Here is a 27,197-nt window from a genome sequence, read left to right on the forward strand (position 1 = left end):
AAGAGTCAGACACTTGACCGACTGAGCCACCCAAGAGCCCCTGATTCCTACTCTTTTGATTATGTCCTCATTTCTTTATTTAGTCTTAATGACTGTGTTCTCCTCATCTCTACTTATAGGACCATCAGCTGAATGACTTTCTCATTTACTTTTTTTTTAATGTTTATTTATTTTGAGAGGTAAGGGGTGTAGAGAGAGAGAGACAGAGAATCCCAAGCAGGCCCCATGCTATCAGCACAAAGCCCAATGCGGGGCTCAAACCCACAAAACGTAAGAGCATGACTTGAGCTGAAACCAAGAGTCCTGTCATACACTTAACTGACTGAGCCACCTAGGTGTCCCTTTATCGTTTACTTTTTTTTTTTTTTTAACATTAATTTATTTTTGAGAGAGAGAGACAAGGTATGAGTCAGGGAGGGGCAGAGAGAGAGGGAGACACAGAATCTCAAGCAGGCTTCAGGCTCCAAGCTGGGGCCCAATGCGGGGCTCAAACTCACAAACCATGAGATCATGACCTGAGCCAAAGTTGGATGCTCAATGGACTGGGCCATCCAGGTGCCCCTAGTGATAGCCTTTTCCTCACCACATATAGCAAACTTGTTGAGAAATTATTTGCCATATAATTTTTTCAAAAGTGAACAGTCTGGAACTAGGAAAATTTCTTCGGTTGCTCCCAGTGGGTAAATTTGCCTTTCTTTTCAAACATCATTCCTACACCTGTAGCAAATGTATTCTATTAAAGTGAATAATCACTTCTGAATGTTGCTTGTAATTAATTTGTTTTTTTTATTGGCCCATTAGGACTTTAGACAAATTCTGCTGAGTCTAAAATAGTCTGCCTTGAGTATTAGCACAGTGATGTGTGTGTGTGTGTGTGTGTGTGTGTGTGTGTGTGTGTGTGTGTGCTTTTGGATTTAAATAAACTACCGAAGTAATGCATTTCCACTATAACAGAAACATGAGGACAAATGCTGTGGCTATAAAAAGTCCAAACTTTGTTCAGTCGATGTTATTTAAGATATAGGCAGATAAATGAGAAAGAATGAGATCCTGCCATTTGCAGCAACATGGATAGAACTGGAGGGTCTTATGCTGAGGGAAATAAGTCAGAGGACAGATACACGTTTTCACTCATGTGGATCTTGAGAAACTTAACAGAAGACCATGGGGGAGGGGGAGGGGGAAAATAGTTACAAACAGAGAGGGAGAGAGGCAAGCCACAAGAGACTCTTAAATACAGAGAACAAACTGAGGGTGGATGGGAGGTGGGGGAGAGGGGAAAGTGGGTGATGGGCATTGAGGAGGGCACCTGTTGGGATAAGTACTGGGTGTTATATGTAAGCCAGTTTGACAATAAATTGTATTTAAAAAAAAAAAAAGATACAGCCAGATATATCTTCCTGACTTAGAACTCTTCCCTTGGAATTCTCAGATACCTTCAAGGACTCCTCACAACTTACAGATAAAATCTATACTCCTTGAACTACATTTAGGGTCCTTTATTCCATAGCCTCTGTCTACCTTCCTCCCCTTCTTCTCCATGACTCCCCACCACCAATTCTGTGTCCCCAGCCCAGTGCTGTGGTTCCTCTTATATAACCCAGGGAGCCGGAAGGTCTCAGTTCCTCAAGTGTTCATGAAATCCTTACTGTGTGTGCAGCCTCGGAAGCCCTGGAGAATCAAAAAGTTAGGTGGAAAGCAAAGGACTGCATAACAACAGTAAACATTTGGAGAGAATATTTAGTTAACTGTTTCACACATTTTAAGTGGTATGGAAAACTCAAGGAAGGGCAAAATCTGGAAGGGCTGAACAGTTGCCTGGGAAGGCATCTTAGGGGAGAAAGGACCAAAACTGGGCAGGAAAGTGAAGGTCCATAGGTGTAGCAAAAGCCAGCATAGAGGGTTTCTAGATAAGAGAAGCAACATGGCGTCAAGGAGGGCACAGGGACTTCAAAGTCAGACCTGAGTTTAAGTCTTAGGACCGCTGCCTTGGCTCTCTTCTTTAATCTCTGAGCCACAGTTTCTTTTCTATAAAATGGGAAACATGGCGACAATATGCGTCTCATATGTTGTTGTAACTCAATGCACTGACCAGTGGAAGGTGCCCATCAGTGACACCTCATTTGGCTTTTCCGTGACTGAAGACGGAGAAGTTGGAGTGAGCACAGTGTAAGCACTTGTCTTAACAGAAGGTGTGTCGTGGGGGGAAGCAGTGCGAGACCTATTTGTACTTGCTGACTGAGGCCAAATAATAGAAAATTAAACTGAGTTTAGTTTAGACTGATTATTGGTTTAGACTGATAGAGTAAAAAAACCCCAAAAAACAGGGACTATTGGGGTGACATGGTTAAAATAATCCTTAAGGGAGGCAGTCTTTCTTTGTCCTATCTTCTAGAATTACATCCGCTCTTATTGCCCAATAGACCATTCTAGTCTTCTGCAATATATCACTCATATCCCTGAATATAGGACAAACTTTTTTTTTAAATGGGAAATAATTTTATTCAGTACAGATGATAAAATTCAAATGTGAAACTAAAGATTTCTGGAGCTCCGCATTACAAATTAGTATGTTCAGAAATGTTTAAAAAGATAAGAATGATTTTTAAACATACTGATAGTCTAAAGTTTACCATTTCTGGTCTGCATGATCACATCAAATAGCGGGTTCCATTGAATGGATTCTCTCGGCTCACAGAGCAATGTCTGTTTACAAAATTCAGAGAGACATTCTCTTGTTCTTTGGATGGTGGTATTATTGTACAAATACAGTGACCACCTTAGCAAAAAGTAAAATTCTTGCCAACTGTTCTCAGATTTGTTTGTACTCATAATTTGCCCATTACTGGTAGATTAGTTGATGGGTTTCGTACTAACTTGATTTCCTTTCTCTTCATTAAAAAAGAATTCACAATTCCTTCTTAATTGTGAATAGAAACATTAAGATAGAAGGCATTGATTCTCTGATGAGAAATAGAGGAAATGCAGAAAGGGAAGCACAGATTTCCTGAAACCGACCTATTTGTCAGGCTCAGTGAATAATGGCATCATTGATACTGACTGAGAGCTCTCAAGGCAGCTCTCAGAACTTAGGTTGAGGAGAGGGGAGGAGGGGAGGAGGAGTGAGGAGGAGGGGAGGGAGAGAGGAAAAGACCAAAAGCACTGGGTTTGAGAGAACGACCAGAGGCAGGGGCGTTAAGTCTCATGTGGTATGTCAGATTGTTCTGTTTTACTATTTGTTAAAAGTGACAGCAACATCCTTCACTCTCAGGCTTTGCGGCGTAGAAATGCACAAGTATGTAGTGTGTCTAATGGCCATGGCAGCCAGCTATTGCAGTGCTAGAAGGAAGAATGTGGGCTCCTGTCCCCCCAGACTGCCCAGGTTCCAATCCTGGCCTCACCGCCTTCGACCTATAAGGCCCGGTGAGCCACTGAATCTCACTGCAGTCATGTTAAATGAGGACAATAATCATTCCCATCTCATAGGGCTGATTTGAGGACCAAATGACCTGTTTGTAGAAAGTACTGAAGCCAGTGCTTGGCACATAGGAGAAGCTCACTTAATATTTATGGTCTTTATCGTGGTCACATGGTGGAAGTCGTGAGGATAATAGCATCAGCCCTGTGGAAAGAAAATGCGTTGTACTGGGGTTGACCAGACCTGGTTTTGCCACAAGCCGCTCATCTTGGGGGATCTGTTTCCTCATCTGGGGAAGGAGGAGATAGGGCCCAGGGTGATCTCAGATCCCCTCTAGCTCTCTGATAAAACATGAATCAGACATTTTGTGCTGGTCACACAGCTGTCCCAGTGGACTTTTCAGAGGCAAGTCAAAGACTCGTTTGTTAAGCGGTTTGCATTGCATTGAATCAGGCTTTGAGACGTTTTACATTTTAACTGTATTATTTATTATAACTTTTGGGGGTAGGTAGGCATAATAATGCTTGTGTGGCAGATTATTCTGAGTCTTTAAAGCAAACACCCTTGTGCCAGAACTAAGAAAAAAGCAAAACAAAACAGAAGTATATCTGCAGAATCAGGCCCCCAAAGCTTGGTATATTTCTACATAAACTCTTACCTTCCTCTACTCTTCACCTATATGTACATGCACATAGACATAAAACCACATTTAGGACTATAAAGTTATTGTAGTGAATACTGACAGGTAATCAGCCTTTGTAAATGTTTAAATCACTACTGTTTGTAATTAAGGCCTCGACAATGAATCCATCCATGTTTCGTCACTGCCTAAAATGTACCATGTTGGTAAATAACAGTGACTGCCAGTCCCCTTGATTTCAGTTTTCTTCCTAGTGAGGGAATATTTTTCACAGACCTATTTTTCTATAAATCTTCATGCCAGAAATAAAAACCAGTCTGGTGAGGGGCACCTGGCTGGGTCAGTCGGTACAGCATTCAACTGTTGATCTAGGGGTTGTAAGTTCGAGCCCCACGTTGGGTGTAGAGATTACTTAAAAAATAAAATCTTTGAGGGGTGCCTGGGTGGCTCAGTCGGTTGAGCGTCTGACTTCAGCTCAGGTCATGATCTCACAGCTTGTGGGTTCGAGCCCCGTGTTGGGATCTGCGCTGACAGCTCGGAGCCTGGATCCTGCTTCATATTCTGTGCCTCCCTCTCTCTCTGCCCCTCCCCTGCTCATGCTGTGTCTCTCTCTGTCTCAAAAATAAATAAAACATTAAATAAACAAACAAACAAACAAATAAATAAAGTCTTTGAGGTGCCTGGTTGGCTCAGTCAGTTAAACGTCATTCTTGGTTTCAACTCAGGTCATAATCTCATCGTTCGTGAATTCGAGCTCTGCATCGGGCTCTGTGCTGACAGTGTGGACCCTGCTTGGGATTCTCTTTCTTCCTCTCTCTCTGCCCCTCCTGTGTGTGCTCTCTCTCTTTCTCTCTCTGAAAATAAATAAATTAATTAACTAATTAACTTAAAAAAATCCTTAAAAAATAAAAATAAAAACCAGTCTGGTGGTGGCCTATCTGGGATCAATGTGGACATGAGCATTTCCTGGCCCAGAGCCTCTAAACTATTGACTTAGAAGTTATATAACAATCGTCACCATATGGCATGTTGCTCCAACTTGCTGTGGCCGTGTGTTTTCAGGCACTGTTAACACCCTGCAGTTCAGGAGAAAGGTTCTGTGTCTGATGCTTGTTCTGCTAGCGTAGCTTTGTGCTGTGAGCATCTGAGCCGTGAGCTCGGCTGTGGGGCAAGCCGCTGTGTTGGATTCTGTTCCCATGGTATGGGACATTCTATGTGCTCAGAGGTAGAAATGATTTCTCTTTCACACTGTTCAACTGAAGCAAGAACAGGGACGAGACAAAACAATTTACATTCTAAAAGCCAGCAGTAGCCGAAATAGAACCAATATTTTAGCAAAGTTCCAAAAATACTTGTTTCAGTGTGCTGAGTTGGTTCATTCTTTCACTATTCAAGCACACAAGAAGCACTCAGCAAGTACCTTGCACAATATACATACTCAGTAATTGTTGGCTATTAGGTTTATCAAAACCGTAGACATTTTCCCTGTAGTTGTGAGAAGCAGTAGTGGTCGATTCTTTGAAAAGTTTGGTAAAGTAGAGAGTCATTATAAATGATGCATGCCATCTTCAAAGACACGTAGGAAACAGTCTGAATGCAGAGTTCTTCTAGATTTTTCTTTTTTCTTTTATGGCCCTTTGCAAATTGTCTTACCCGTACCTCATTTGACAATTCTTTTGGTGACTAGCCCTCATGAAGTTGCTCCCTTAAGTGCCCAACTTAGCTTTCTTAGAATCAGCAACTCTCTTTTTACATTTGTTAATAAAATTATGTAACTACAGAGAAGTACAATGACATAAACCAGTTTAGGAGCAGACACAGCTGACCCTTTGTGAGAACATAGCTCAGCTGGCAGGGGTCCTGAGCACAGCCTAGCAGCTGGGGTGGTTTAGGGTAGAGGGGGCATGCCTCTGTACTGTTTTACAGATGGAACAGAATGTCAGTTAATTCAGAAAGCTGGGTAAGTGCAGGTCAGTTAAGAGAAACTTTTTTTTTTTTTTTTTTATCACAAGAATCTTTAATGTTGACTTTGAAGTTTACTCATGGTGGGGTTGTATTTGTGTTTGGTAAAGTGTGCCAAGTGCCCACACTGGAACTGTTTCAGTTCATGTCCCTGCATTGCACACAGTGTTTCCTGAACCCCGTGAGGTCACAGGGGCCTTGACTTTTCTCTTGGGTAGGCCAGCCTTACCGGTAGAGAAAAACCTTTCTGAAATAAATGAACTAAACAAATATTGTTAGATTTTTTAAAAAGAGAGAGTGTGTGAGTGTGCATTTGTGTGTTTGTACGAGTGTGTATGTTGTGTGTATATTTGAATATATGTATGTGTATACATGTGTGTGAGTGTCTGGTGTGGGTGTGTAAATGTGTTTGTGTGTGCATGTGTGTGTATTTTTCTCTTACCTGTACTCCTGTATTGTTAGTGTTTATTTATTCTTGAGAAACAGAGATAGAGTGTTAATAGAGGAGGTGCAGAGAAAGGAAGAGACACAGAATCTGAAGCAGGCCTAGGCTCTGAGCTGTCAGCACAGAGCCCAACACGGGGCTTGAACCCATGAACTGTGAGATCATGACCTGATCTGAGGTCGGGTGGTTAAATGATTGAGCCACCCAGGCGCCCCCTATTTTTTTTTAAAGTAGGTTCTCTCCCAATGTGGGGCTTGAACTCATGCCCCTGAGATAAAGAGTCACACGCTCTACCAGCTGAGCCAGCTAGGTGCCCCTCTATTCCTCCTTTTTTAAAAAAATTTTTTTACATTTATTTATTTATTTTTGAGAGACAGAGACAGAGCACAAGTGGGGGAGGAGCAGAGAGACAGGGGGAGACACAGAATCCGAAGCAGACTCCGGGCTCTGAGCTGTCAGCACAGAGCCCCATGCGGGCTCGAACTCACAAACCGTGAGATCATGACCTGAGCCGAAGTCGGACGCTTAACCGACGGAGCCACCCAGGCGCCCCTCTCTACTATTCTTCAATCCCACCCAGCCCCACCTTCTAACAGGCTTTCCTTTCTTCATCCCTGTCTATTCCTTACTTGTACCCAGAGACATCATTTAACATAGTGCAGGCTATTTAGGGAGGTGGATAATAATCACAATAGACAGTACACTTCTGAGCGCTAGGTTCCCAGCACTGTGCCCAGCCCTCTACCTGCGGTGGGTCATTTAATTGTCATGTAGTCAATCGTGTTGAAACTATTACTGTCCCTGTTTTACAGATGAGAAAACTGAGGTTCTTGGAGGTCCTCCTACCTGTGAGAGAGCTGAAAAGCAATTGCAAAGATAGATTTGAGTCAGTGACAATTACATGTGAAGGTTCTTATGGATTCTCCTGTAATTCCAGGCGATCCTCTCTTCTCTGACATCCCCCGAAAGTGGCTGTATGCGGAAATCACGTTGCAGTCCTCTGGCTTGGAACCCGGCCAGGAATAATTCTAATAGTGTTCTCCCTCCTGTCAGACGTTCTCTGGAGTCCCGAATGCTTATGTTTGGTTTGGGCTTTATTTTAATCTCCCCTCACGTGCTGTCAATATTGTGCTCCCCACAGTCCAGGAGGGATTTGGGGTCAGGCCTACTCCTGTACCAGAGAGAATATATCAGACAGAAATGAGGAACGCTTTCTTTCTCAGTAGATGGTTTATGTGAAAACACCCTACAGAATAACTCAAAATACATTCTCTGTCAGACTGTCCTCATGCACAAGGTGGCTTAGTTTCTCCTTCCATCCTGGGCACCGATGCCTGACCATCCCCTTGGGTGAGTCAGCCACCTTATCTGCCAACAAAAAAGCAGCCGAGGCCCACTGCCAGCTCATGACTCGTCCCAGCACCGTTGCTGGGGTGGAAATGTCCTTCTGGGTGAGTCACCCTGTGCCATGCTGCAAGCAGAACTCCCAGGCACTGCAAGTCTGATAGCCCTTGGACACCATGATGAAAAATGGCCCCGTGCTCTCCCTGCACCCTCATGGCCCAGTTCCTCTGGATTAAAACTTAAATCTAGTGTCACCAGGTCAATCCTTAAAGCCTCCTTTTTTTTTTTTTTTAATTTTGTCTGAACTCTGTAGTTTTTGGTCATTTAACTTAAACCAGGCTTAACTTCACTACATGGGACAGTTTCTGAGCTGTGCTGTTTGGGAGAGGGATTTGCTGAAGCCTGGTCCGGGCTGGGCATTCCTTGCCATTGCAGAGTTGGTGGGGGGACCCCTTTGGTCTTGTAGGACCCAGGTGCTCTCATTTGGAACTGGGCCCCCTGCCAGACCCACGCTCCTCAGAATCTCAGTGGCCATCAGCCCTGCTTGGAGATGGGGAAACACGCTCACAAATGAGCAGGCCCGCGAGCTCCATGTCACAAATACTGAGTTCAGACATTTTTTTCCACTCTCACTCCAGAGAGAAAAGAGACAAGAAAGAAAACAGGAGACTCTGTATAAACTGACAAAAGTGTGGATTGTGTTGAAATCTTGAATGCTCTTCTATGTTCCCACTTTCGAGAAATGAGAAATATGGGGCGCCTGGGTGGCTCAGTCAATTGAGCGTCCGACTTCGGCTCAGGTCATGATCTCACTGTCTGTGAGTTCGAGCCCCGCGTCGGGCTCTGTGCTGACAGCTCTGAGCCTGGAGCCTGCTTCGGATTCTGTGTCTCCCTCTCTCTCTGCCCCTCCCCTGCTCATGCTCTGTCTCTCTTTCAAAAATAAACATTAAAAAAAATTTTTTTAAAGAAAAACGAAAAATATTCCATGCATATGTCATGTCTAGCTGCGTATTGCCACACTTACTGTTTTATTCAGCCATGATCTACGTGAGACTACCTTGCTTAATGCGGGTTGTAAATAAGACAGGGATTATGCCCTCCTGTTTTGTTCTCCCTTTTCTTAGAACATACGCCTCTGTAACTACCTCTTTGGTAGTCAGGTGTTGGGCATATGATTGGTACGTGCATTTTCTCTTTGGTCCCTAGTTGGTCTTCTGTGCTTTGCTATCAGCATCCTGCTATAGAGAGAGAATGACCTTGCTTGCTCAGTTCTCAGTGCACACACGGAATAGCTTTGAATCCTTGCTGCGATCCCCAGTAGGGACAGATTATGCGCAAGCGTGGGGACTCAGGGTATTCACTTTTCAAAGATCTGTATTATATATGTGATGTAGGGTTGGTTGGGTCAGGTGTCTAACCTTGGTTGCGGAAATTCCATACAGGAGCCCTCTCTGCGACTGTGAAATTATGTTGCAGATTGCTTTGGGCATGCCTGTGTTTTAAGACTTGTCCATACGGCCGTAGGTGGTTTTAAGCATAAACCCCACAGAGGAAATTGGTGTCTTTTTGGTCATGGTTATTAACAAATGAGGTTAGGTTTGTCCTGTGGATTCCCTGCCGTAGACACGTGGGGCTGTGTCTAGAGAAGGGCACTTCCTCTTTGGCATCGGTGCTGCTGAAAAGCCACAAACCTCTTGGGTTTGACAGTGTTGTGGCTTTGCTTGGCTTGTCTGGGATAGAAACAAATACTCAGATCTTCCTGCTTGCCAAGGACTTCTGAACTTTCCCTTATGGGCTGTTGTGCATTCCCCTAGACATACAACGCTTCGCTTTGTTCTCTTTGCGGGCGAGCGATGGTCAGCAAACATTTAGGTGAAGATACTGCATCTTTTATGGATTCCCTGATTCCCACCATCCAACATAAACAGCCCCATTTTTTTGCAAAGTGAGCTTCAACAAGCCGTTGGCAAGTTGTTGTTGTTGTTTGTTGTTTTTTTTCTGCTGTGCTGCAAAAGAGGACTGCTGGGTTTAAAAAATAGAAATGAACAAAGCAGGAAACCTTCAGTCTTTTGGATCAACCAAACTCTCCTTAACAGACCATATAAGGCTCTTTGATATTTAATGTTTTCTCTGTATCACAGAGTGAAGTATAGTCCTCCTTTGTGTCTCATGGGGAGCCAGTTATGTTGAGGAGGACAGGAGGCTGTATAAAGAGTCCACAGTGCATTTTAAGGCTTTGATTGACAGTCTGGTCTTTTTATAGTTGTTTCTTATCATACCAGTAATGCCCTGAAAGTTACCAAGCCAAAGAATTGATTAAATATAACCCCAGCCAGGGAGTCATACAGCTAACAAGGCACCAGAGTAGAAAAACGAGGGGAACTCTATGGAGTATGTTATCTATTTGCAGTTTTATTGATAGGTTTTATTATGTTGGTTTTTACCCCCTGTACCCTTCCGAGATAATGTTATGAAACAATAGTAAATATTTTTCCTCCACTGGACAGTATTAGGTTGGCATATCCTGCCCCAAATAATGTTGTTTTTTCTTCCTCTCCTCATGATGCCCCAACATAACACACATACACACCGACACACACATACCCTCAGCATAGACATACATGTACCCCCAACACATATACACACATATATATACCCCCATACACCAAAACACATGCCACACACACCCCCAACACACACACGTACACATACACCCAACACGCATACAATCCCATGTACACCCAACACACAAATACATACACACACACCAACACAAATAAAACATAATACCCCACTATCATATACTTGCTCGATCTCTCACTCTCTTTCATGTGTGAGAGTGCCCCACCATTATATTTGGTCAGTGAAATATTTAAAAATATTCTCTATTGCTAGAGGGGTGCCTGGGTGGCTCAGTTGGTTGAGCGTCCAACTTCGACTCAGGGCATGGTCTCGCGATTCGCGAGTTTGAGCCCCACATCTGGCTCACTGCTGTCTGCACAGAGCCCGCTTCGAATCCTCTGTCTCCTCTCTCTGCCCCTCCCCCACTCACGCTTTCTCTATCTCAAAAATAAATAAACATTAAAAAAGTTCTCCATTGCTAGAGAAATGCAATACATGATTCCTTTAAAATTTTTTTCAAAGAATAAGTATCTTTTCTTTTATCTTTGAAATTGAATTACCTCACAGAATGGTTGAAAAGATGAAGGAACTAATTTTTTTTTTAGTTGTTTTTAATGTTTATTTATTTTGAGAGAGAGAGAGAGAGAGACAGAGTGTGAGCAGGGGGTGGGGGGCAGAGAGAGAGGGAGACACAGAATCCAAGGTGGGCTCCAGGCTCTGAGCTGTCAGCACAGACCCCGACATGGGGCTCGAGCTCACAAGCTGTGAGATCATGACCTGAGCTGAAGTTAAACACTTAACCGACTGAGCCACCTAGGCGCCCCGGAACTATTTTTTTTTTTTAAGTTTATTTATTTTGAGAGAGAGCATGTGAGTGAGTGTGAGTGGAGGAAGGGCAGATAGGGAATCCCAAACAGGCTCTGTGCTGTCAGCATGGAGCCTGATGCTGAGTTTGATCTCACAAACCTTGAGATCATGACCTGAGCTGAAATCAAGAGCCAGATGCTTAACCCATTGAGCCACCCAGGCTCATCCCAATGAAGGAACTATTTTAAGGAAAAATAATTAGATGTTTACCTCCTTCTCTCTACCAAAATTAATTATAGTTGATTAAAGATTTAAGGAATGATGATAACAATGGATATTAACTAAAATATATTCTATACTTACACGAGCCAGGCCCTATGGTATATGCTTTACCTTTCTTGCCTCATTAAATCATACCAGCAACCCAGTAAGGTAGCAGTCATTGTTCCTGATTTACTAATGTAGAAACCTAGAACTTGCTCAAGGTCACACAGCTGGTAAGGGGCAGAGTTCAGGTTTGAAAATAAAACTGTAAAAAACAAAAATAACAGAACTAGAAGAAAATCTAGGTAAATCCCTATATAATTTGGGGTAATAATAAAACAAAAGGATTTTGGAAGCATAAAAGCATAACATATACCATAAGAAAAATTACAAAGGAAAAGGTGAAAGATTTGGATATGAACAACCAAAAGCTTTTGTATGACAAAAACCAACATGAGATTAAAAAGTAAATGACAGATTAGGAAACAATATTTACAACACAGAGTAGACCAAAGGTTAATACCCTTGATACATGATGAGCATTTTTAAGTAAGAAAATCAATGACTAAACCAATTGATTTATAAAAAGAAACATACAACCCAAGTAATCAATTTACTAAAGAATGCGTACAAAGTGAGCAATAAACAAAGGAAAGGAAAATTTTAGTTTTGTCAAAACCAAGAAGAATGATAATAGCTATGTTGTTGAGGGTGCATTGCTAGAGGACTCAGTAATTAGATTTTTTGGAGTTTTGCCTGGTAAAGTCAATAGAAAAGTGCTCGAAGATAAATACGTAAGAAAAAGGAAATAATCTAAATATCCATAGTGGGGAACTGATTGCATCAGTTAAACATACAATGGGAAGCTAAGCAGCTATTAAAAAAATAGTAATGTTGATGTAACTTTGTGGAGGTGGGAAAGTCTTCATTATTTCCTGTCGTAAAGAAGAATAAATTTCCCTTAAGACATGAAGCCATAGTGACAAAATGTATTCCAGTCTCTCTAGAATCCAGTCTTGCTTAAAATTGTAAAAATACATGAACATAACAATAGTTCTTTGTATTTATCCTTTTACAAATTCTGCTTCAAGATGGTTATTTAAGGATGGAAAAGAGATGAACTCTTTCCAGAAACACAGTATAATTGTTTTCTACTTTTTCATATTCCATTTTGTATTCCCCAGAAGTTTTTCCTTTCCTACTTATAACTAAAACTTTATTAAATATGTTAAATCTGAATTATATTCCGTCTGTCAAGCATAACTAAATGTCTGAGAAAACTTGACTTTTTGAAAAGCATATGCACATATTTAGTACAAATCAGAGAGACTAGTTTGTTTTTTTCTGTCACGTATATTTTGTTTTAATGTCCAGGAGGCTACTATATGGGTGCCAGGAAAAGTATAATCTGTAATTTTTATCAAAATTGTCCAATTAGTATACATATTATGTTAACACATCTATTCATGTCTGTCCCCAGTGCCTTATTTAACCAAGGGTACTGTAGTCTTTAGGGGCTCATTAGAATTTCAAAAACAGCCATACTTTGATCAAAGTATAAACTCGAATGCAATTGAACATTTCTTTTTAAGTTCAGCAAATAATATTTTGATGTGTCAGTCCTCACTAATGAGGAAAGGGGCCTCCAATTAAATACACTTTAGTCTGAGGACAGCTATGTCAACAGAGGAATAACTTGGGAAATAAAAGTGCCTACTGTGTGCCAAGGACTCTTCCAAGACGCAAGAGCAGCCGTTTTCACCACCCAGGGGTAGAGAAAAATGGAAAAAAATAGCGCGGTGTGGTGAGTTCTAGAGTTGGTGAGAAAAATCCAAACAAAGCCAAGGAGACCAGAGGTGGGAGTATCAGATTCCTAGTTGTCCTGCAACGTGAGTCACTGATGATGGCTAAGCATCTGCCTTAACGTTCAGGAGTCAGTGCAGATAGACCCGGGCCCTGCCGCTCACTGGCGGTGTGATCTTGGGCAAATGATCCCCCTTTCCGAGCCCCAGCCTCCATTCAGATCACAATCCATACCCTCTGGTGCTGGGTACTGCAAGGATTCAATGATGTGAAACACCAAGTGCAATGCAAACAGAGCAGGTGATAAAAACTGTCTTCTTCTTAGTTGCATAAATAATAAAAGTACCCAACTTTAAAAGGTTAATTTATATCCTCTTCAGTATTTGTAATAATTTCGACATAGGCAAAACCAATTTATCCTTTTTTTTTTTAAGTTTTTTTCCCCCCTAGAGAGAGAGAGAGAGAGAGAGAATGTGAGCAGGGGACAGAGCCAGAGGGAGAAAGCGAGAATCTTGAGTAGGCTCCATGCTGATGCGGGGCTCAATCCCCCAACCCTGGGATAACGACCTGAACCAAAATCAAGAGTCACATGCTCAACTGACTGAGCCACCCAGGTGCCCCCAAACCAGTTTATTCTTATATTTTTACATCCTGGAGAATTCTCTAATCATTTGGTCTATTTTGTGTGCAATTTTAGTGTACATATCTTGGATTGTTTTGTGGTTTTTCTTCACCTGACATGCCTTAAACCTATTTCATGTAGCTCTGTAGCATTCATTCTTGGTTTTTTGTGTTTGTTTGTTTTTGACTAATCTTTAGTTTAAAAGACCATTTGTACTAAGAATAAGCAACACTGTGATTTGCCTTTAAAAGAATATGAAGAGGGGCGCCTGGGTGGCTCAGTCCGTTAAGCAGCTGACTTTGGCTCAGGTCATGACCTCATGGTTCATGAGTTCAAGCCCTGCATCAGGTTCTCTGTTGTCAGCACAGAACCCGCTTCAGATCCTAGCCCCACCCCCCCGCCCCTTCCCCACTCACACGCACGCAGTTTCTCTCTCTCAAAAATAAACATTAAAAAAAAAAAAGAATATGGAGAAAATAAGTCCTCATATTTCCATCCTGCTCGGCCTCAGGTGCATAAGTCAGAAGTATTGTATCTCACTACCTAACATGGGAAGAGAGAGGTTCCTGACTGAGTGGCCATGGTCATGCTCTAACCACAGTGCTCCCCTGCAGTTGAATCCTGCAGTCAGCTCAAGCAGGAGCTTTTTTTCAAGTTACCGACTAGGAGTTGAAATCATGAATTACGGGCAGGATGTTTGACCTAGCCAAGCCTCGAAGCGTCTTGTCCCCACCCTCACCCACTTCCTGAGGGGCTGGTTGACCAGGGTGGGAGATCCAACAAGATGGCTCCATTCATCTGCTTGTGCCAAGAAAGTGGTGCCTTCAGAGCCTGCGGGTGGCTGGCACTTGGGTCTGGCTGAGGACCACGGTCAGGTCTCACAAGCCTGAGCGCGGGCTGTGTTCAACTCCTGTGTTCTACACGGCAGGGCTCTGCTCCAGATTTAAGGCCTGCCTTTGGGCGTGGGCCTTGGGGGAGTCCATGTAGGATAAGGAAGATCTTTTGAGAAGACGCACCAGAAAAAAATGGTGACGTAGTGGGTGTTAACTTTGTCATTGCCTTCTTTTCAGTCTGTACATGAGTACGTGCACACACACACATCTTTAGTTGGTCTTCACAACAAACCTGTGTGTTTCAGGGTGGTTACACCCTTCAAAAAAACCCGGCTCTGCACTAGATGGTAGACGTCAGAGAGAAATAAGGTTATATCAATTTGGCATTTTTTTTCCATTTCATTTTTTTTAACTTTAGTGCTTTTCTCTCTCTCTCTCTCTCTATTTGACATAAGTTCTTTACACTGTATGTATAGTTTGCACATGACTTTTGTTAAATGCGGCAATGTTTTTGAATTCCAGCGTTGTTTACACACGTTTGTTTTATTTTTTTTTTACATGGTTTGTTATCTTTGTCATATAAAATAGTCACATTTTATGTCTCTACTCCCTTATTAATGGGCATTTAACTTTATTCCAACTTAGAGAATTGAAATAATGCTGCCCTGGAGAGCCTGGGTGGCTTAGTCGGTTGAGCATCCGACTTTGGCTCAGGTCATGATCTCACGGCTTGTGAGTTCGAGCCCCACCTCGGGCTCACTAGTGTTAGCACAGAGCCCTCTTTGGATCCTCTGCCCCCCGCCCTTTGTCCCTTCCCTCTCTCTCTCTCTCAAAAATAAACAAACATTTTAAAAAGAAGAAGAAAAATAATGCTGCCATGAGCACCCTATTACAGGGGTCCCTTGTGGGAATGCCTCTAGGGCGCGTGCCTCACAGTGGGCCAGAGTATGGGCTTATTTATATTCTCTTTCAAAGGTGCTGCAAGGTTTTCTTCAAATGGCTGCATTTGTTTTTTCTCCCACCAGCAGGTTATGAAAATGCCTGTATTTCCTCAGTCTAGCTATATTGTTGCCAAAATTTTGTTTTTCGCCAACCTAATGGTTGAAAATATTACTTGTTTCACATTTAACATTTATAAGAGTCCCATTCTGCAGCCATGAGGTGCCCCAATGTAACAAGGGACTGCTAAAATCTGATCCAACTTTGCAGGAAAGAAGAAGTACACCTGAGAGCTTATGTTCTGTTGCATTACTTCCAAACATAAAAGGAATTGTTGTGTAGGATTAAAAAAAAGGACTCATTCTTTTCAGCCAACATTTATTAAGCATTTTGTCCTAGGCCCTAGGATTACAAAAATAAACAGATTATAGTCTCCGACATCAATCGGGGGGTTCTCAGTCCACTGGAGGAAAGAGGTACTTAAACCAGTAGTTTTGCCAAATACTGTAATCGTGACTGTTCAGGAGTAGTAGAGCACAGGAAGGAGAGCATCGTTTAAATTCTCTTAATGACAGGGAATGAATATTAGAAAGTCACAAATTTCAAAGGGTAGTAAATGCCGCCTTCACTGTTGAAAAAGATTTTCACACTTTTCTCTCCAGCCAGTTGCTACTGGCTGTATTGCGCATGACTGAACATCGCCAAGAATTGCAGTAAGCTGTAGGCAGGCCCGCAGAAGGGAACTCGTCCTCCAGCCCACCATGGGGACAAGGAGACAGGTGCCTTTGCTCCACACCCCGCCCCACCCACCAAACAATGAACAGTTTCTCTGCACTTGGCCCGTACTTTGCACTGTGCTAGGTACTTACACCTCTCGAGATGCGTCTGACAAGGCTCCAGCTCTCACTGCAAGCTCAGAATCCAGATGGGGAGATAGGACCATTATGCTGAATGCCATTTTAATACCAACTCTTGGGAGGAAGCGCAACAGAATTTAAACGATGCTTGGGTGTGGCCCTCCAGCATCCGTGCCTGGAGAAGTGTCCCAAGAGGGAAAGAACGGGTAGAATCATGAACTAATCCAGGAACTGAGCTCTTAATACACAGCCCTCGAAAGTAGTCACACAATACACTTTTAACATCTTTTTTGGATTGAGAGACTATTGTTAATAACCGGGACTCTGTTACTAATCCAAACATGTCAAGAAAAATCATTCTTTTCTTTGGTTGTTTTTTTATTTTATTTTTTAGGTCAAGAAGTGGTTTTCAAGTGCCTTGGGGAAGGAATTCTTGAAAAAGCCTTCCAGGGGTATAATGCTTGTATTTTTGCATATGGACAGACAGGTAAGTAGCTGTATTTATAGTCAGTGATATTAAATGTGCATTTCTTAAAGCCTAGAACTAGAAAGCACTTTTTTTTTTTTTTCAACGTTTATTTATTTTTGGGACAGAGAGAGACAGAGCATGAACGGGGGAGGGGCAGAGAGAGAGGGAGACACAGAATTGGAAACAGGCTCCAGGCTCCGAGCCATCAGCCCAGAGCCTGACTTGGGGCTCGAACTCACGGACCGCGAGATTGTGACCTGGTTGAAGTCGGACGCTTAACCGACTGCGCCACCCAGGCGCCCCTAGAAAGCACTTTCTAGTGACACTTCTGGGAAGTGACAGAAACATACTTCTGATTTTGTGGGTTTAACTGAATTTGATGATCAAAAGGCCCCTCTTTTTGAAGGTTCAACAATTTTGGTAACTGAGTAATTGAGCAAGGCTAGTTTCAAACTGTTAAGTGTCATTTTCCTAAATTGTAGTTTTAACTGTATTCGAACTGGAAAAATAATTACCAGTTTCTCAGTATAAAGGTTCTAGTAAAAAGTGGTAGAACAACTCTTAGTATCATCCTATACGGAGGACCTTCCCTGGGCACGAGAGTGGTGTTGGATATTTTTTAAGTTTAGTTATTTTGAGAGAGACAGGGCACGTGCATGTGCGTGTGTGCATGTGAGTGGGGGAGAGGCAGAGAGAGAGACAGTGGGGTGTGGAGAGAGAATCCCAAGCAGGCTCCGCACTGCCAGCACAGTGCCCGATGGGGGATTTGACCTCGTGAGCCGTAAGATCATGACCTGAGCTGAAATCAAGAGTCCGACGCTTAACTTACTGAGCCACCCAGGTGCCCCTTGAGCGGTGATGGATTATTAAACCAAGATTGTGAGACAGGCGCTTGGAACACGTAGAACAGAAGCATGCTAGGGGCTCAGCCGTTAACATTGCTTCAGTTATAAAGTTAGACTAAGTCATGCCAGTACTCCCTGCTGTCACATCACAGGACAGCTAGGAGACTCGGTGAGAGGATACTTTCACAAAAATAAACTATTTTTGTGGCTAAGGACTGTCAATGTTACTCAATAATGTATACTTGATACTTACTATACATACTTTTCAAGATCATGTATCTGTAGTGGTTATATTTATAGGCATCCCTCTGTCAAACTGGAGACCATGCGTGTTATAGAAAGAATAGTTGCCTTACTGCCCGAGGGCATGAGTTTGAGGGCAATGTTTGCTACATCTGCTATGTGACCCTGGTGTGTGTATGTAGGAAACTCATATGATGGAAGCATTATGTTTCACTTCCTCTGCTTCCTCCCTTCTTTCTGCTTGATCTTCTCCAGGTTCAGGAAAATCCTTCTCCATGATGGGCAGTGCTGAGCAGCTGGGCCTTATTCCAAGGCTCTGCTGTGCTTTATTTAAAAGGATCTCCCTAGAGCAAAATGAGTCACAGACCTTTAAAGTCGAAGTATCCTATATGGAAATTTATAATGAGAAAGTTCGGGATCTTTTAGACCCCAAAGGGTAAGTTAGTGGTTGCAATTAAGCTTATAATGGGGGGTAATAATTGTAAATGATCCTTAAGTTAAAACTGCAAGTGAATATATTTATTTGAGCCATTGGGTCACTGCTCTGGTTTCAGTTCATACGCTGAGAAACCAAAGCCTGCTGGTAGACCCAGTACATGTAGTTTATCCTAAATTCATGTATAAAGTTGCTTACGTATGCCATTTAAAAAGACGTTTTTACTGTTGGTATTATTTTTGCTACCATGGCTTGTTCATACAAATTGAGTTAAGAATGACACATTGGTTCTCCCATTCATGTGGAAAGCAGCAGCTCTAAATTAGAGTAAGTGCTTGAAGGCTTGAAAGAACTCAGCCCAGGCAAGCCATTCTCTCCCTGGGCTGTGTGCTGGAATCACGTTGGGGGGCTTTTTAAGAATGTGCTGGCCTGAGCCCCACCCGTAGAGACTATGAGTCAGTGGACCCAAGGGGAAATCCCCACATCGGTACTTTTTAAAAATGAGGTGATAAAAACCAGATGAGCTTGATTCATAGAGAGAAAAAGGGTCATTCACTTTTCTTCCTTAATTTTTTTTTTTTACTGACTTAAAATTAACACATATTCATAGAAAATTCAGAAAATAGGCAAAACGTAGTAAGAACTAAAAATGACCTATAATCCCTCAAAACTAAAAATAACCATTGTTAATACTGTGGTGCATTTTGACCCTGTGTTTCAAGTCTGTGGGGTGTCTCTGTGTGTTCAGGTCATTCTCTAAATACAATTCAGAATCCTGGATTATTTTATACGCTTCTAGCTGCTGTGTGGTCAAGGGTGTTACCAAAGGTATACGATCAAAATGGTAGGTGACAAGGAAGTGAACCAATCGTGGGAAATGTTTATATTTACTTTAAAGTTACTAACTATTTGCATATGAAAGAACACTTATAACACATGTAAGATATAAATAATAATAAAATTGACTACCCTCTTTACCATTTGGCTTAATAAAATGGAACATGACCAATATTTTTGGAGCCCCTATGTGTTTCTCTTGGATTCCATTCCATTCCCTACCCCTCCCCAGGGTAACCACTGTTAGGAATTTTATGTTTCTCATTATCTTCACCACTCTTAAAGTTTGCACATAATTTTGCACAATTTGAAACTATGTGTGACATTATCATATATATGTCCTTCATTGACTTGTAGTTTCCTGTTCATGATTCATTCATTCTGATGATATGAAGGATGCATTGACTTTTACTGCTTTTTGGTGTTCCATTATATGATTACCATAGCCTGTCTCACGCCTGTCGCCTGTGTGGTTTCCACTTTCTAGTGCTACGGTGCCGCTCTGAGCATTCTTGTTGTGTCCTCTTGGGTGTTGCAAATGTCGGGGTTTCTAGGGACTGCATCTGGGGTGGACTTGCGGGCAATAAGATGCTGAATCTCTTACTTTATGAGGTATTGCCCAACTGTCTTCCAAAGGGCTTCCTTCCTTCCTTCCTTCCTTTTCTTCTACGTAAAACTAAAGTTCATCTACTAGAGCAAGTTCGCCTAACCTAGTATTCTGTGTCCTGGGTGTTTAGTTTGGGAGTAAAGATGGAATTTTTTAAATAGAGTAAGCTACTTTAAATAGAAATCAGAGTATAAAAGATATTCCTCATATGGAATGCTGTTTTGCTAATCCAAATAAAGTAGCTTTTAGAATTTTTTTTTGATCATTAAAAATATTGCAATCTTAGTTTCTGAGTACTTAAAAAGAAAGAAAAGCTTCCCAGTTTGGTCTGATTCATTCATTCCTTTTTCCTTCCTCCCAAAGGAATAGACAGTCTCTTAAAGTTCGAGAGCATAAAGTGCTGGGGCCATATGTAGATGGTTTATCCCAGCTGGCTGTCACTAGTTTTGAGGTAAGTGTCATTAAAAAAAAAAAAAAAAGTCATTAAAAAAAAAATGGTGGTAAATTGAAGCATGTAAGTAACGTTGAGTGTATTTTTTATGTGAATGCTTTATAGCATATTGGTACCACGTGTGGTCTCGGGAGCCCAGTAGCAACATCCCCTACATGGAAAGAAACACCTTCAACCTGCTTTGTTGTGAAGGCATTACAGTGTGGCTAAGAGGCTCGGCATTTTGAGTTGCTGAATATTTTCTTTCATACCACTTTCTTGAAAATGGCCTCCCCAAGGTTGCCAGTGATGTCCTCCTAGAGAAGTCTAGATGCACATAAGCAGTGTTGGGTAGTAAATTCACGCTCCTCCCTCTGACAGGGTCTCCTGTGCCCATTTCCACTGCTTTTCACTCTTCTGGTTCTTCTGTTTGTCCGAATTGCTCCTCTCTCCATTGACTGACCCGTCTCATTCTCCTGCTACTTGACTTTAACGCCTCTATATATTCCCGACTAGATGTTTTGACCTTGCTTCTACTGTCACTGCTCCAGAAACCCCCCAAAACAACCTGCTCTGTGTTGCTGAGGGATGCAGACAGACGAGTGAGCCAAAACATCCTCTATCTAGGTGTGTGGTCTGGAGGTTGTGGCCGTCCCATTGTCACCTTGGACTCAGTGTGACTAAAATTAATCTGTGAGATAACTCCCTCCAGCCATTTAGATGAAGAAGGTTTTAGTGTTGCTCAAATCAGAACCAGAGTGCAGTCATCACTTTAGAAGCACTTAGGTGCTGAAGCAAATGGAAAACTCTCTGGCGTAAAGGTGCTAAGTCAGCACCTTCGCTCAGGTGTGTGGGTCCTAGCTCAGTGTGCTGGGGGTCAGTGTCCATCTCACCCTGTCACTTATTAGTAAGAGCCACGGAGCTTGTGATTTGCTTCCCCGCTCTGTCTCTGACTACATGTAGGAAAAGTTAACTTGATCTCCATGAACGTCAGTGTTCTGTGGGTAACATCAGGAGAATGCATCTTTTATAAAACTTATTCATCAAACATTGTGTGAGAGCCCATAGGTTCCCAGTGTTCGAAGACAGGTGTACAAGGATGAATAAGGAAAAGTCCCTGTCCTTGAAGAAGCACAGTGTGGGAGGAGGGGGACACAAAAGCAGTAGACAGCCATGCAGAGTGTGAAGCACAGGAGAGTTAGAATAAAATAAGGTCACTGCTGTTGCTATCTGGAGCTCGGTACACATTTCTTTTCTTCCCTAGGAACTTGCTGGGGCAAAAAAAGGTGCTGAACAGAGAAAGGGGACAATTGTGGGAGGGCCAGACTGGGGGAAACATCTTGTATCTTAGAAAGCGGAGAGGGAGGTAAAGGCTCCCACCGTGCCCTGCAGAGGTTCGGGTGGAAGGGCGGTGACCCTGCGTCCCAGGGATGGTCATTAATCTGTACACCTGGTAGGCGGGACCGCATTCCCATGTGTTTGCTTCTGATGTTTTCCTTATGCTTTGCCTCTAGGATATTGAGTCATTGATGTCTGAGGGAAATAAGTCTCGGACCGTAGCTGCAACCAACATGAATGAAGAAAGTAGCCGCTCCCATGCTGTGTTCAACATCATAATCACGCAGACGCTTTACGACCTGCAGTCTGGGGTGAGGGACAGCGGGGAGCCTTTGGTGGCAGTAAAAGAACTCAGATATCTGCAGCAGTGAAGTGTTTGGGTTGGGTTCTGCTGCTGAGAATTTTGTGTGGGCTTTCCTACTTACTAGCTGAGCCACTTTGCTTAAATCATTTAGTTTATTAGGTCTTCCTTTATATAGAACTTTAAAAAAATATAGGGTTTCTTGTGTAAACTCCCTAAAGAGCGTGATGATGTCGCCATACAGCTTTTAATATGTATACTTTCATCCTGAAGTTCCCCTAAAAACAGCTGTGTCTACCTCATAACCCTTAAGAGCTATTAAAGAAAAAAACCACAATCTTTAGCCTAAAAAACACTTTTTCGAAAGGAGAGGAATTTGACCTGAATATGCAGGCATCCTCATGTGCTGGTGTTTCCTCAAAGGCACAGAAAACCTCCCGCTTCCTGACTATATTCTGAAAGCTGAGCGTGCTTGCTCCCCAGCTATACAACAAGCACTGCGTTCGCATGGCAGTTTAAATTTGACCGTGCAGGGGCGCCTGGGTGGCTCAGTCGGTTAAGCGTCTGACTTGGGCTCAGGTCATGATCTCACGGTCCGTGAGTTCGAGCCCCGCGTCAGGCTCTGTGCTGACAGCTCAGAGCCTGGAGCCTGCTTCAGATTCTGTGTCTCCCTCTCTCTCTCTGACCCTCCCCTGTTCATGCTCTGTCTCTCTCTGTCTCAAAAATAAATAAACATTTAAAAAAAAATTTTTTTTAATTAAAAAATAAATAAATAAATAAATAAATAAATAAATAAATAAATAAATAAATAAATAAATTTGACCGTGCAAATGCGAGTCTGCATAGCTTCTTACCTGCCCTGCTGCAGGGGCCTGGCCGCTGAGGCTGCCCTCAGTTACAGTACCAACATCCGCGTAGACATCTGCATTTGCACTCACGTGTGTCGTTGTCCTGTTTCCTCCAACTAGAACTCCGGAGAGAAGGTCAGTAAGGTCAGCCTGGTAGACCTGGCGGGTAGCGAGAGAGTGTCCAAAACAGGAGCCGCGGGAGAGCGACTGAAAGAAGGCAGCAACATTAACAAGTAAGGTGGCCGGGGCGACGCCGGGCTGCGTGTGTGTCTGGGGGACTTGTTGCGTTAGAAGCGATCGAATGGTTCCGGCGGCATGTGGTTCTGGGTCGGTGTAGCTTTAGTAAACTGAGCTGAGGAAAACCAACAGCCTGCCTCTGCCGAACGCGTGAGGTTTATGTGCGTGAAGCTCCGTGCCGCGGCCCGCAGGGTATCCTCGTGTATGATGAGGTCTTGCGTGAGTGCACATCACAGTTCTCTAAATCAAATTCTGTCTTAGATTAACCCAAGGAGCGTACTCTGAAAACAAAAGCTGCTCTGAAGCCCTTTGTATGGCTAATGCTGTTTAAACATCAATACCTAAAAAAAAATGGAGCAGTTACTGAATACCTGCCATATCGAAAACTCACTGTCGGGGCGCCTGGGTGGCGCAGTCGGTTAAGCGTCCGACTTCAGCCAGGTCACGATCTCGCGGTCCGTGAGTTCGAGCCCCGCGTCGGGCTCTGGGCTGATGGCTCAGAGCCTGGAGCCTGTTTCCGATTCTGTGTCTCCCTCTCTCTCTGCCCCTCCCCTGTTCATGCTCTGTCTCTCTCTGTCCCAAAAATAAATAAAAAACGTTGAAAAAAAAAAAATTAAATAAAAAAAAAAAAAAAAAAAAGAAAACTCACTGTTTGCCTTCAGTGCGCCCAGGGATGCACACTGGAGGCTGACAGAGGGCAGGGTGGTGCAGGATGTGTAGGAGTTTGCCAGACAGACAAAGGAGATGAAGGCATTCTGCACACAGGCAGGTGAAGTGCTTGTTTTCTGTAACTAGTCTCCCAGGATGACACCTGCTGGGCCAGAGCGAGCTTGGCTTTCCAGCAGGAGAGGAAGCAGAGGAAGCCAGACTGTCAGAGTTCATTCCTTCCTTTTACCCTTCTGTGTTTTCTTTTTCTCATCTGTAAATGGGGGATAATAATAGTCCCTACTTCATAGAATTGTTGGAGCTCAAATACCCATAATGGGCTTAGAACAATGCCTGGCACCGAATCAATATTAATTATTGCAGCTATTATTTTTATAACCTGTGTAAATAGCATAAAAGTTCAGCAGAAGAGGGGCGCCTTGGTGGCTCAGTCGGTTAAGCGTCCAACTTCGGCTCAGGTCATGATCTCGCGGTTTGTGGGTTTGAACCCCGCATCGGACTCTGTGCTGACAGTTCAGAGCCTGGAGCCTGCTTTGGATGCTGTGTCTCCCTCTCTCTCCGCCCCTCTCCCACTTGCGTTCTGTATCTCTCTCAAAAATAAATAAACAGTAAAAAAAAAAAAAATTGTTTTTTAAGTTCTGCAGAAGTAGTTTAGTTTGTGCTTGTAACATCTTTCTGCTGAGACATAACTTGGGGTTTCATTTAGGACAGAAGTGACAAGGGGTAATAGAGGCAGGAACATGTTGGTGCCGCTTGCATTTTAAAAATGACGCTAGCACATTATAATTTTAGTGTTCCGAAGTTTAAAATTAGAAGTAAGATATCACCCCCTCTATCAGCTGGACACAGCGGCACTCACTGCAGAGACTGCTGCTTTAGGGAGTTAATCTTCCAGTCAGCCTGTCTCCCTCTCTAATAACAAAGGGTTTTGCTAGATTTCATGACAAAGCTCTGTAGGAGCCCAGGCCAGCTCTGTGATCCACAGTGAGCTCAAGAGCTGGGATGGGAAAGCAGAAAGGGGGGTATTAGGAAGCAGGTGTCAACAAAAAGATTGCCAGTCCTCGTAGAGATTTGTTTACTGCTGCTAAGCCATGCCAGCCCTTTGCCTTCTGGCTGGGCGTATGGGAAAACGCTAGAAGTTCTGTGCTGGGAATGTGTGAGAAATTAGAGTATGGCTGGCCTTGAAGGGTGATGATCACTAACTTGTACTGACCTCTTACTGTGTTCTAGGCGCTGTTCTGAATGCTCCACATGTAATACCTCATCCTCACCTTAGCGTTGCAGGGGCGGGGACGGGGCGGGGGGTGTCTGTTATCCTTGTTTTATAGATGAGAAAATCAAGACAGAGATTGGTTAAATAACGTGCCCCAGGTCTCAGAGGTCTGAGTGTGGATCTGCATCTGGTCGCAGGCAGTCTGGCTCCAGGGCCAGTATACTTGTGGTGACTGACCTGGGTGAAACCCCCAGGCAGTATACTTGGGGTGACCATGTGTTCTGTTTGCCTGCAAGAGTCCTAGTTGATGCTTTTGCCCCAGAGTAGACATTATAGCGCCCTCTTTAATTTGGGCACTAAATTAGGCCATGTCCCAAGCTGGACTACCTCAAGGCCACGTGATAACATGATTTAGATCCCCAGCAACTGTCTTCCGTAATGACTTACCAAATTGAATGGAATCCTCTTAGCATCATGCTGTCGTTCCTTATTTATATGCTAGCTGTTTCACAAATGGATGCATGTACTCCCCACTACTAGTCAGTGGGATCTTGTCTGCTGGTTCTTTATAGTTTTCAGAGCACTTTCGTCTGCATTATTTCATGTGAGGCTCTTAATAGGTATTTTTATCTACTGATAGATGAGGAAGTTGATGGTTGGAGACATTTAAGTAATATGGATGAAGGCCAAGCAGACATTGATTAAGCCTCTGCTCGTGTCTGCCACTGCATTAGACGCTGGGAATGCAAAAGAAATTTAGATATTGTTGTAGACATACTGCCTCCCCGCCCCCTAAATATGTCCTTGTCCTAATCCCCAAAACTTTTGCATACGTGACCTTGAAAGGCTGAGGGTATTGCAGATGTGATTAAGATTTTTTGATGAGCTGGGCTGATGGCTCGGAGCCTGGAGCCTGTTTCCGATTCTGTGTCTCCCTCTCTCTCTGCCCCTGCCCCGTTCATGCTCTGTCTCTCTCTGTCCCAAAAATAAATTTAAAAAAAAAAAAAAAAAAAAAAAGATTTTTTGATGAGGAGATTATCCAGGTGGACCTGATGTAAAAACAAAGCTCCTTAGGGACACCTGGGTGACTCAGTCTGTTAAGCTTCTGGCTCTTGATTTCTGCTCCATTCGTGATCTCACAGTTCGTGAGTTCAAGCCCTGTGTTGGGCTCTGCATTGACAGTGTGGAGCCTGCTTGGAATTCTCTCTCCTCTCTCTCTGCCTCTCTCCCACTCACACGCTCTGTCTCTCTCTCTCAAAATAAATGTAAAAAGTTAAAAAAAAAATAAAAACAAAGCTCTTTAAAAGTGAAAGAGGGAGGTAGGAGGGCCAGAGTTGGTCAGAGTGATGCAGAGTGATGGAAAGCCTTCACCATCCAGCTCTTGTTTGAAGGTGGAGGAAGGGGCCGTGAGCCCCGGAATGCGGGAAGCCTGTGGAAGGTGGAAATGGCAAGGAGACAGACGGTCCCCTAGGGCGGCCCTGCTGACACCTTGATGTTAGCCCCATGAGACATGTTCTGGACTTCTGGCCTCCAGAACTGTCAGAAAATAGGTGTTGTTTTAAGCCACTGCATTTGTGGTGATTTGTTAGAGCATGAGGAGCACATAGTTTAGGACAATAGGAAGTCACTTCGCTTGAACAAAATGAAAGGAAGGAGGATTTTTTTTTTCTGGCCAGACAATGTTGAGACATGCTACTTAAGCCAACGTGTAAGCATGGAACTATTTTTTATGACACCTTGGCCAGCCTGTGGATGCTTGCTGAGTTGGTCTTATGCTTTTCCCAAAATAACCAGTTCAGGGGGAGGGAAGCTGCCTCTGAACCTTTTCCACTGCGCCCCAGTCCAGGGCTGCTTTCTTTTCCCCATATACCTCTCTGATCCCCCTGAGTAGGTGCATATGCCCCTAAAGTCCAGGCCAGGCCCAGGTCTCCAGCACGTGTCCTCCAGGCCCTCGCTCTGGTCATTGGTACATAGAGACCGTATGAATGGGACATCGTCTCTCCACTGGAAGGTTCCCTGGGGTCAGCACAGCTTAGAGATCTTCATGGAAATTGGCCCTCCGTCCCTCACCTGCCATTCCAAAATCCAGAACGCTCTGAAAACCAAGTGCTTTTTTTTTTTTTTCTTCACAGCTTGCTTGTTGGTGGAGCCTCACCTGAACTCCCATGAGG

General features: G+C 43.3%; 1 protein-coding gene across 7 annotated transcripts in view; it reads left to right on the forward strand.

Annotated features, from left to right (window-relative positions):
* KIF13A (kinesin family member 13A) overlaps positions 1-27,197 on the forward strand; it is a 215,914-nt gene that overhangs the window by 110,414 nt on the left and 78,303 nt on the right. For all 7 annotated transcript variants that reach the window (XM_030314776.1, XM_030314778.1, XM_030314777.1 and 4 more), the window contains exons 5-9: positions 16,951-17,043; positions 18,369-18,549; positions 20,357-20,444; positions 21,938-22,072; positions 23,031-23,143. In XM_030314776.1, the coding sequence (XP_030170636.1) occupies positions 16,951-17,043; positions 18,369-18,549; positions 20,357-20,444; positions 21,938-22,072; positions 23,031-23,143 (610 nt within the window). The remainder of the gene's footprint in view (positions 1-16,950; positions 17,044-18,368; positions 18,550-20,356; positions 20,445-21,937; positions 22,073-23,030; positions 23,144-27,197) is intronic.

This window comes from Lynx canadensis, chromosome B2 (assembly GCF_007474595.2).
Source record: "Lynx canadensis isolate LIC74 chromosome B2, mLynCan4.pri.v2, whole genome shotgun sequence".
NCBI lineage: Eukaryota > Metazoa > Chordata > Mammalia > Carnivora > Felidae > Lynx > Lynx canadensis.